This window comes from Thamnophis sirtalis, unplaced genomic scaffold (assembly GCF_051295495.1).
Source record: "Thamnophis sirtalis isolate CommonGarterSnake01/CBP01778 unplaced genomic scaffold, rThaSir2_p1.2 scaffold_2, whole genome shotgun sequence".
Classification (NCBI taxonomy): Eukaryota; Metazoa; Chordata; class Lepidosauria; order Squamata; family Natricidae; genus Thamnophis; species Thamnophis sirtalis.
Window position 1 is genome coordinate 105,795,266 of NW_028261382.1, and position 11,750 is coordinate 105,807,015.

The 11,750-nt window shown below is 42.2% G+C and overlaps 2 protein-coding genes across 2 annotated transcripts; both read left to right on the forward strand.

The window, feature by feature from the left end:
• On the forward strand, positions 1 to 987 carry LOC148049087 (mas-related G protein-coupled receptor member H-like). The gene has a single exon (XM_087703550.1). It carries the CDS (start codon positions 1 to 3, stop codon positions 985 to 987), a length of 987 nt encoding a protein of 328 aa, XP_087559676.1.
• A 5,812-nt stretch (positions 988 to 6,799) lies between these two features.
• LOC148049088 (mas-related G protein-coupled receptor member H-like) lies at positions 6,800 to 7,732 on the forward strand. Its single transcript, XM_087703822.1, has one exon. It carries the CDS (start codon positions 6,800 to 6,802, stop codon positions 7,730 to 7,732), a length of 933 nt encoding a protein of 310 aa, XP_087559948.1.
• Positions 7,733 to 11,750: the final 4,018 nt, after the last annotated feature.

The window sequence follows — 11,750 nt, forward strand, 5'->3', positions numbered from 1 at the left end:
ATGATGAATTCCAGCCTGGGAGGTGTGGATGCAACGCAGAACTACTATAGGTCTAACGATACCAATGACTCACCTAAGAACGCAGGAGAGATCACCGCATTTGACTCACGAGCGATTGCTTTGATAGGCATTATTTTAATTATCTGTTGTATTGGGTTAGTGGGCAATGGCTACATCATCTGGCTACTTGGCTTCCAGATTAAGAGAAACGGCTTCACCACATTCATCCTTAACTTGGCCGTTACAGACTTTGGGTATCTTACATCTATATTTATATATATCATCTACCCATTCACTGGTTTTCAAGGAAGCAGAATTTTCTACATCATCTGGGACTATTTCTCCTATGTGATGTACATGAATACTCATTTCCTTATGATGGCCATCAGCATCGACCGGTGTGTGGCTGTCTTCTTCCCAATCTGGCATCGCTGTTCCAGGCCAAAACATTTGTCCTGCATCATCTGTGCCCTCCTGTGGATCTCCTGTTTCCTCCTGGGTGGAATTTTGAGTGTTATGAAAGTCTTTGGAAAGTACCCTCTTCTCCATTTCCATGTCCTTGTGACTGCTATAGTTTGCCTTCCATTGATCACACTCTCTACTGTGGTCCTTTTCATCAAAGGGTGTCTTAAATCGAATCAGAAGAATCAGGGCCGGCTTTTATTGATGATTTTAATTACTCTTCTCTCTTTCCTCATTCTGGCTTTTCCATTAAGTGTCCTTGTGATGATCGCTAATTTCTCTAGTACTGATACTTACATTCGACTGAGATATTGGCTTTTGTGTGGAATGCTGTTTTCCTGCCTAAACAGCAGTATTAATCTAGTGATCTACTTTCTAGTTGGGAAGAGAAAAGGAGCTCGGACCAAGGAGGGCATGAAGGTCATTTTGCAAAAGGTCTTCAAAGAAGGGGAATCTGATGGGGAGGGGGGAGCAACAGAAGAGAAAATAGATTTAAGACCAAATCTTAAATCACCAGCTCAGTAAGAAAGGATGGAAAGATGGGTAGTTAAGCAGGGAAGCAGTTACAGGTGGAGCCAATCTGTCCTTAGCTATTCTACAAATCTGCAGGGAAAGTCATCTCTTCGTTTCCCTGGTGGCCTCTGGATTTCATTGATGGCAGACATTTCATTACCTGATTAGGTAACGTTATCAGTGCTAGAATGGAATGAGGTTTATTTATCTACAACGGCTTCCCCTGTCAATGTTGGTGTTGGCATTGTTTTCTCCTTGATAGTCCCTTGATTAGACTGCTATTCGTTTGATTGTTGTTTTTGTTGTTGTTGTTCACTTGTTTTTGTTTCCTTTCTGCATAAACTGTAAATAGCAATAAAGTAAAGACCTTAGATTAAAGTATCAAAATTCACGTAGGATTGTTATTCTTTAATAATGTTTTTTATGATTTTGCTGTCATCTGTTAATGTTACATTTATTTGAGATAGCTGGGACTTTGTAGTCAAAACAAAAAAACCCTTTTTCTTGAGAACCAAGGACATTCTCACACCTGGCCAGAGGAAGGAGGAGTGATGTCAACAGACAACCAGGCAGAGCCGTGATTGGACCATGTGACTGACTGTTTTGAGAAAGTGACAAACTTTTACTTTTAATTAGGTGGAAACCGTGGGAACCTTCAGAGTCGGTGCCAATGTGATCTATCCAATAAAGCTATTCTGCCTCTTGAGTTTTGCTTGCTTTGGGTCTATTACTTGGAACCCTGACATCCTAATCACTCCAATATGTAGATATAGATGGCAATGCTTCAAAGGTGGGTTCCTACCAGTTCGCACCAGTTCGGTAGAACCGGTTCGTCAAATCTACCGAACCGGTTAGAAGAGGTTCCACCAGTGGACCCAGAAAGCAGGCCACACCTACAGAAGAGGTTCCAAAAATTTGACACACATAATAAGACACACACACACACACACACACACACACACACACACACACACACAGACTCACACAGAGAGAGAAAGAGAAAGAGAAAGGAAGGAAGGAAGAAATAAAAAAAGAAAAAGGGAAAGAAAAAGTGAGAGAGATGAAAGAAAAAAAGGAAAAAGGGACAGAGAGACAAAAGGAAGGAAAGAGAGAGAGAGAGAGACAGAGAGACAGAGAGAGAGAGAACACATGGCCGGCAAGCCACTCCCACCAGGTCACATGGCTGGCAAGCCACTCCCCACAAAGGAGGCCACACCCACAGAGTGGGTTCAAAAAAAATTTGAAACCCACCGCTGCAATGCTTGTACTGTTGTCACCCATGATGGAAAGTCTGCATAGCTCAGAGTTCTTCCTTCAGTTGCCAGCCATTCTCACATAGTCTGAAAAATGTTTGGAGAAGGAAAGTGAATCCAGCATTCCACCATCTTTGCTTCTTAAGCTCTTGAGTCTCCAAACTCAACCAAAATGGTCAAACATGACCAGCATTAGTCCACAGGGCTCCTGCCTCAACTCCTGAGATTAAAAGTTGATAACTCTTCTCTCCACATGGAGTCCTGACCTCTGTTGTCATTTCCTGCAGTGGGGGGTGGGGATGATGGAAACCAGAAACCAAACCAGTGTCCCCTCCATCCTCAACCGTGAACGCTAATTGGTTATGATGGGAGGATTCACTGAGATCCAAAGTCTTCCAGTCCTCAGATACATTCTTCAGAATTGAAGAACTAATCCAGCTCGGTTAATTAGGTGCTACTCATATGAGGGCAACTTTGCTTACAATGTCCCACCTTTGTCATACTTTGGAGTAGCAGGTAATAGCAAGCAGAGCTTCTGCAGAACATATTGTTTCATCTCTGGGATGGGTAAAACGATCTTGCTAAAAGACAATGAGATATGTTCTTTATCTTGCATGTGAGCACGAAGCGATAACACAATCTGGTTCTTGTTTTTGCAAGATAATCACCAACTGTAGAATAAGGGGACAGCCCAAGAACCTTGGCTGTCAATTCAGTTCTGAAGGAGGACTGAAGAAGCTTCGGGGATGAGAGGGAAAATGTTTTCAAAGAAAAAAACCCAAGAAAGTCCTTTCTTGGTGCCTTTTGGGAAAGCACCATTGGGAGATGGTGAGAAAGGCAAAGATGTTAAGCTTCCTGGTCCCCATCTTTATATTTCTAATGACCAAAGAGGAGAAATAAACATTACAGAGAAAGTAGTATCAAAACAAAAGAACAGGGTCTACAGTTGAAAGATTGTGATCAGCTGGCTCTCTTCCTCAGTGGTCAAAGTCCCATTTATCAGCTGAGAAATCCAACTGTCAGTGAAGATTTGTTCTTTGGTCTTCTCACATAGTCTACTTAACCAGAGCATCTTAAAAGAAATGTAATCTGGAGAACAATTTCCTTTGCTCCCAGAAATCTTTCTTTACAAGGAGAGGCTACATTTCTGAACAGTTCTTCAAAATTCAGCTTTGTCTAACTTGGCTTTTGATTCCTTTGCCCTAGCAGGCTCAAGCCAACTCTCTCTCTCTTCTACACTGACTGTTGGTGATTATCGTAGACCGAGAAAGATCACATCTTGGGGGGTCACATGGTGGTGGTTTCCCATTACAAAACCCACAGAGCATGTGTGCATCTTTTAAACTTTCTTCTTCAAGCCAGAAGCAAAAGCTCGTCAGGTTTTCTGCAAGAGATTGATCCTCGCCTCCTATGCTGCTCCTGAACCCTGTTCCTTTCCTAAAAAACACCTCTGAAGATTACTGCTCAGGCTCTACATCCAGGTATTTCCGAGCCGAGGTGGCGCAGTGGGTAGAGTGCAGTACTGCAGGCCACTTCAGCTGACTGCTATCTGCAATTCGGCGGTTCTAATCTCACTGGCTCAAGGTTGACTCAGCCTTCCATCCTTCCGAGGTGGGTAAAATGAGGACCCAGATTGTGGGGGCGATATGCTGACTCTGTAAACCGCTTAGAGAGGGCTGAAAGCCCTATGAAGCGGTATATAAGTCCAACTGCTATTGCTATTGCTATTGCTATTTCCAAATCTGCAGACAATTCTTTAAACCTTGTAACTCAAGATCGGGTGGATGGACTTCCCTTCTGTCTATGAACTTCATCTAAATTGGACTTAAAGGCATTTTGCTTGCAGGTCCTGCCATCCCCAGTCACTGCAGACCCCAAATATGAAAGAATAATCTTCCACTCACCAACTTTGAAGACTTTGGACCTTCTCTTTCAGGTACGTTGTAATTTTGGAAGGTTTAATTTGTCCTAGGGATATGCAATCAGTAATAGCCATTTCTTCAGTAGTTGTATATTTCTATACCTGATATTTATATGTTGACTGTGATAACAGTGTCAATTGAGGTGCCCTGATTTTCACTCATTTCCCAACCTAATTTTAGCCAACACGACAGAAGAATACAAGTGTGTCAGGAGCAAACAAACTTCCTGGAACCCAAGATCTAGGGAGTAAGATATTTCCTTAGCTTACCCATAAGTGTTTTTCATCAGTGTTGGTTCTTTAGAGCCAAGGTGGCGCAGTGGTTAAATGCAGCACTGCAGGCTACTTCAGCTGACTGCAGTTCTGCAGTTCGGCTGTTCAAATCTCACTGGCTCAGGGTTGACTCAGCCTTCCATCCTTCCGAGGTGGGTAAAATGAGGACCAAGATTGTTGAGGTCAATATGCTGACTCTGTAAACCGCTTAGAGAGGGCTGAAAGCCCTATGAAATTATATATAAGTCTAACTGCTATTGCTATTTACTTCTATATGAAAATTCATCCCATTTGTTTGTGTATTACCTGGGGAAATCCCAGTTCATCACAGAAAGTGTGGACAGGTACTTACAGGAAATCTTCTAGACTTAACTAATGGAGAGAACCAACCCAGAACTAAGAGTGAAAAGAAGCCCTTGGGGGTGACATGATGGCAGGTTTCAATATTTGAGGGGCTGCCCCCAAAGAAGAGGGCGTCAACCTATTTTCAAAATTGCCAGACGGGAAGACGAGAAGCAATGGATTGAAAGTAATCAAGGAGAGAAGCAATTTGGAATTAAGGAGAAACTTCCTAATGGTGAAAACAATTAACTAATGGAACAAGTTGCCTTCAGAAGTCGTGGGTGCCTCACCACTGGAGGTTTTAAGAACAGGCTGGATAGGCACTTGTCTTAAATTGTATAGGGCAGTGTTTCTCAACCTTGGCAACTTGAAGATGTCTGGACCTCAACTCCCAGAATTCCCCAGCCAGAGAATGCTGGCTGGGGAATTCTGGGAGTTGAAGTCCGGACATCTTCAAGTTGCCAAGGTTGAGAAACACTGGTATAGGGTCTCCTGATTGAGTAGAGGGTTGGACTAGAAGATCTCCAAGGTCCTTCCAACCGTGTTATTGTTATTAACTGGATCAAAACTGGGTGTGTAAGTGTCTTGTCCTTTCTTTGGAAGGATATGTAGCTTTGCAAAATGTTTAAGCTACCCGGCTTCCTCTCATATCATCTCTTAATTCCTAATTTCAGGTCATAGATACGAATATTTTCTTATGATGATATCTTATTATCTCTGTGATACTTTGGGCACCATAGTAACATAACAATGACAAGCATTGGGGAACTGCTGCCTTCCCTATTTTTTGTTTTGTAGCTCACATGAAGATTCTGAATATATCAGAGCAATGGTGGGAAAACCAGCAGAGAGAATATTGCTGAATTTCAGTACATTGAAACCATCCAATGCCAGCTACATTTTCAGATATGTATGGAGAAGCATGGATGGAACAACACTCTTCTTAGATGTGTTAGTAAACAGTTCAAGGAGTTGGCTCATTACTGCAGCCGTATCGCTCAAGCTCTTCACAGGGAAAGTAGAATAGCAGAATAACAGATTTGGAAGGACTTTGGACGTCTTCTAGTCCAACTCCCTCATCAAGCAGGAGATCCTATACGATTCTAGATAAATGCGTGGCACGACAAAACCGCGGTCCACTAAAGCGTGCCCAATTAAAGCGCGTACCTGACGTCATCAGCAGCGCGACAAATAAAATTAAAAATAAATTAAATTAAAATTTAAATTAAATTAAAGCAAGCCGATTCACATAAAGGTAAGGGTTAGGGTTAGGGTTAGGGTTAGGGTTAGGGTTAGGGTTAGGGTTAGGGTTAGGGTTAGGGTTAGGGTTAGGGTTAGGGTTAGGGTTAGGGTTAGGGTTAGGGTTAGGGTTAGGGTTAGGGTTAGGGTTAGGTTAAGGGTTAGGGTTAGGTTTAGGGTTACGTTAAGCGTTAGGGTTAGGTTTAGGGTTAGGTTAAGGGTTAGCATTAGGTTTAGCGTTAGGTTAAGGGTTAGGTTTAGGTTTAGGGTTAGGGTTAGGTTAAGGGTTAGGTTTAGGGTTAGTTTTAGGGTTAGGTTTGGGGGGTTAGGGTAAGGTTTTCGCGTTAATTTTAAATTTACCGCTCACAGCGCGATGTTTTCGTCGCGCTGTGATGACGTCACATACGTGCTTTCGTCGAGCACACTTTAGTCTACCGCAGTTTTGTGGTGGAACCAGATAAATGATTGTCCAATCTCTTCTTGAAAACTTGCTATGAGCACCCACAGCTTCTGAAGATAAGCTATTCCACCTGCTTATTGTTTTAACTGTTAGGACATTTTTTTCCTTATTTCTAGGTTGGTTCTCTCTTTGATTATCTTGATCCGCTGCTTCATCTTCTGCTGCCTGGTGCTTTTGAGGACAGTTCTTTGTAGCGGACTTTTAGATAACTGGAAGCTATGACAATATTGGTATTAATTAGGAGACAGGAATGACTGAATCCAATCTTTTTTTTTTCTTTTCTTTAATAGGAGCTCCCATTCAAAAAGATTTTCAGAGGATTGTAAAAGCTGAACGATGAATTCCAGCCTGGGACATCTGGTTGCTACAGAAAACTATTATAAGTATAACAATACCAATGATTCATATGAGAATGCAGGAGAGCTCACTCCTTTTATTTTAGGATGGATTGCTTTGATGGGCATTACTTTCCTTACCTGTTGTATTGGGTTAGTTGGCAATGGCTACATCATCTGGCTACTTGGCTTCCAGATTAAGAGAAACTGTTTCACCACATTCATCCTTAACTTGGCCGTTGCAGACTTTGGATTCCTCACATCTGTAGTTATAAATGATATCCAACTAATGACTAATTTTCTAGGAAGCACATTTCTCTCCCATTTCTGTGCCTTTTTCTCCTACATGATGTTTATGAACTCTCATTTTCTTCTGGCGGCCATCAGCATCGACCGGTGTATCGTTGTCCTCTTCCCAATCTGGCATCACTGTTCCCGGCCAAAACATTTGTCCACCGTGGTGTGTATCTTCCTGTGGGTCTCCTCTTTCCTCCTAAATGGAAGTTTTATGGTATTAATAGTTGTCTTTGGATATTACAATCTGTTTGGTCTCCATTTCCTTGTGACAGCTATAGTTTGCGTTCCATCTATCACACTCACTACTGTGGTTCTTTTCATCAAAGTGTGTTTTAAACCTAAACAGCAACACAAGGGTCGGCTTTTACTGATGATTTTAATTACTCTTCTCTGTTTCCTCATCCTGGCTTTTCCATTAAATGCCTTTGTGTTGATTGTTAATTTTTCAAATGTTCAAATTAGCCCTTTCCTGCTGCATTGGGAAACAGGTATTATAATATGCTCCTGCCTAAACAGCAGTATTAACCCAGTGATCTACTTTCTAGTTGGGAGGAAGAAAGGAGTTCAGTCCAAGGAGAGCATGAAGACCCTTTTGCAAAATACCTTCAATGAAAGTGAAGCCACTGGAGGGAGATAGAAGAGCTCAAACCCACTTCCAAGTCCTCTGTTCTTCTGTCAGGCTTTATTCTACTATGCTGTTTTTATAGTGGGGAATTGGGAGGGGGGAATAGTACGGAGTAGAATGTTATGTAGCCAAAACAAAATTCTTTTCTAGAAAGCCAAGGTCATCCTTTGTCTTGGCACCTCTGCACCTGACCGGAACTGGATGGGTGGAACTGCCAACATGGCAGTGGAAAATTGGACCATGTGATGGACTTGTGGGTGTGGGGGCAAGATCATGAACTTTAACTTGGGTGAGGAAAGCTGAGACTCTTCAAATTCGGGTTTTCCCAGATATGCCAACATGGCTCTCTAAATAAATTGGAACTTTGAGGAATCCTTTGCCTTGGACTCAGATTTAATTTTGGATGCTATTTGGAATGCTGACATGAACCCGAATCTGAAGCTTCTGAGTAGCAATCAATCACATTACTACTTGGGGTTGCAATAGGTGGGTAATAGGCAGTGGTGGGATTCAGCCAGTTCGCACCTATTCGGGAGAACCGGTTGGTAACTTTCTAAGCAGTTCAGAGAACCGGTTGTTGGAGGAAATCTCATTTTGGTTTTTTCCACTTTACAGGGCTAATCCTGTAAGGAAAGCAGGAAGGAAACATTCTAGTGTTGTTTCTAGCCTAATCTTTATTGCCCTGCTTACAGAAACTGCCTCTCCAGTTAACCCTTATTACATTGTAACAGCTAAGGCGAAGTGCCCATCGACCTGAGTGACATTGACTTGGCCACACCCACATGATCACATGACCACCTAGCCCCACCTACCCAGCTGGTCATTAGGACAGAGAACTGGTTGGTAAATTATTTGAATCCCACCACTGGTAATAGGTGGGACCAAATCTCTTTCAACATATTGGCTATTTCATCTGAATACACATAGAAAGGATTATATTTTAAGAAATGCCTACATCAATCCACATCTAATGCTTTCCAATAAAGTAACTACGTGACATTTATAAAATACACAATTTATTTTGCTTTCTAGTCAGAATCAACCGGAATATTGAGTTATGTGCGGTATTCTGTTTTCCTGCCTAAATATCAGTATTAATCTAGCGATCTACTTTCTAGCTGGGAGGAAAAAGGGAGCTCAGTCCAAGGAGACCATGAAGGCCCTTTTGCAAAAGGTCTTCAAAGAAGGTGAACATACTGGAGCTGAGGTGGCGCAGTGGTTAGGGTGCAGTACTGCAGGCCACTTCAGCTGACTGTTATCTGAAGTTCAGCGGTTCTAATCTCACCGGCTCAAGGTTGACTCAGCCTTCCATCCTTCCGAGGTGGGTGAAATGAGCACCCAGACCTTGGGGGCGATATGCTGACTCTGTAAACCGCTTAGAGAGAGCTGAAAGCCCTATGAAGCGGTATATGTCTAACTGCTATTGCTAGGTAGCTCAAATTCATTTGCAAGACCTCGGTGCTTCTTTTGGAGTAGCAATGAATAACTTGCACTTGAGGCTCTACACTTATAAAAGGTAAACGGTAAAGGTTCTCCTCGCACATATGTGCTAGTAGTTCCCAACTCTAGGGGGCAGTACTCATCTCCATTTCAAAGCCGAAGAGCAAGCGCTGTCCGAAGACGTCTCCGTGGTCATGTGGCTGGCATGACTAAATGCTGAACGCGCATGGAATACTGTTGCCTTCCCACCAAAGTGGTCCCTATTTGTATGTGTATTATTGTGATTGAAGCTGACGTAGTCATTGAAAAGGTAGGACACTGTAGCGGACAATTTTGTGGACTGTAGGCGGCGTAGTTCAAAGTTCTCCAAGCCCCAAATTTCAAGCCTGGTAGCATAAAGGATTCTATTGCGCGTAGAGGAGTGGGGTACTCTTCTCATGAAATACCTGCTCAATCGTATTAATGTCCAATATACAGTGTGGATTCCAGGTAGATGAGCTGTATTCGAGGATTGGTCTGGCAAAGGTTTTGTATGCCCTAATTGCAGTACTATGTTGCAGGAGAAGAAGCTTCGCAAAATTGGATTAACAACTCTTAATGCCTTTTTGGCACTGCTGTTACAGTGAGATCCGTGCACCCCGTTTCACCCACGTAACACCTATCCTCCACGAGCTGCACTGGCTGCCTGTTGGTCTCCGGGTGCGCTTCAAGGTGCTAGTTGTCACCTACAAAGCCCTTCATGGTATTGGATCTGGGTACTTGAGAGACCGCCTACTGCCAATTACCTCCACTAGGCCAATAAGATCCCATAGATTAGGCCTCCTCCGAATTCCATCAGCCGGCCAATGTCGGCTGGCAACTACCCGGAGGAGAGCCTTCTCGGTGGCTGCTCCGACCCTCTGGAACGAACTCCCCATGGAGATTCGTACCCTCACCACCCTCCAGACCTTCCGCGTAGCTCTTAAAACCTGGCTGTCCCGACAGGCCTGGGGCTAGAGACCTCAACCCCACTCGAATAGTATGACTGCTGCGCTTTTAATGATGTATTGTCTCTATGTTTGTAACTTGTTTGTCCCCCCTCCCCCTGGATTGTGAGCCGCCCTGAGTTCCCCCGAGGGAAAAGGGCGGCATACAAATAAAGCAATTCAATTCAATTCAATTCAATCTGGTACTTAGATCTTTTGAGATGAGTTCTCCAAGGTTTTTGACAGAGTGGGAATCTTCTACGATTATTCCAGTCATAGAATATTGCAGTCATAGAATAAAAAAAGAACAAAGTGAGAAATCAGAGTCTTTGGGTGGTTTTATTGTTGTTGTTCACTTGGTTTTGTTTCTTTTCCTTTTCTACATTCATAAACTGTAAATAGTAACACAGTTAAAACATTATAATAAAGTATCGAGCTTAAGGTAGAATTGTTGTTTAATAACTTTGTTTAATTTTTCTGTTGTCTAGTAATGCCACGTTTAGCTTTAGATGTAAAATTTAAACAACCTTCTGCTTATCAGCTAAACATGTAGCTCGTAATAAATATTGATGTGAACTTTTTTCTTTGTCTTTAAACGCCTAAGTTATTTAATCAACAGAGTGTTAATAATCTTCAGTTCTACTGTATAAAAACAGCTGTAACCAAGTAATATATAGGCACACCAAGGAGTTATTATGGGTTTAATTCCAGAACATCACAATAAAGCAAGCATCACAATAAAGTTGAGTCACACATTTTTTGTTTTTGTTTCGCAGTGTTCTGACCTTTGGGTTTCCCCAAAAAGCACAAAGCAGAGTCTTGATTCTGACAAAACCCCTTTTAATAAACGAATGTGAATTCCTCTCATTCACATTCGGCAAAGGCCTGGCAAACCAAACAGTCTTCCAAAGGAGTAATTATGACTACAGACCTTATCTGTCTTGGAAAGCTGCCATGTAAATATTTTCCAAATGAGGCGCTGTGCAAGGAAAGATTGGGCACAGAGTCTCTGAGATTCGTGAACAGATCTTCACACTCCTGAAATGAATCTAATGACTGAACAAACAAATTGTTTCTTAAGCCCCCTCCCCTTTCGCTCCTCTTTTTTTTCCTGTGGGGGGGGCAATCACTTTCCACCTGTGACTTTAAGTCTACCTTGATTCTGAGTTGTTCTTTTTGTCTGGCAGCTCTACCCATTTGCACACTGGGAACACGTACTCTGACCACGTACTTTTTCAAGGGAAACAAAATAAGTTGAGATTTTATTTTTGTAGCATGAAACAATTGTTTTAGTCGAGCGATACCCAAGATTAGAGATAAGTTAGAACTACATTTTTACAGAGGGATTGAAACTCTGTTTGTAGATTTCTCTCTGCTTTCAGGAGTTTCATCTTCCTTGAAGACTCTTCCTCCACAATAGATAACAAAAGGAGTTATCTACGTAATAGATGTTTCATTTGCTGCAGGGCATCCCTAACTTTTAGCTGAAGTCTGCAAGTTTTCTAACTACCAATAATTGCTACAGGTTTTACATGTGTATATTTCTTGTTGATAAGCATTCTTTGTTCTTGTACAGTACAGAAGGCAGCTCACCATTCTGAGAAAAAAATCCGTTGTTTTATGCT

What these genes read in the sequence shown, in the direction of transcription:
- LOC148049087 (XM_087703550.1), top strand. Translation starts at nt 1, where the DNA reads ATGATGAATTCCAGCCTGGGAGGTGTGGATGCAACGCAGAACTACTAT.
- LOC148049088 (XM_087703822.1), top strand. Translation starts at nt 6,800, where the DNA reads ATGAATTCCAGCCTGGGACATCTGGTTGCTACAGAAAACTATTATAAG.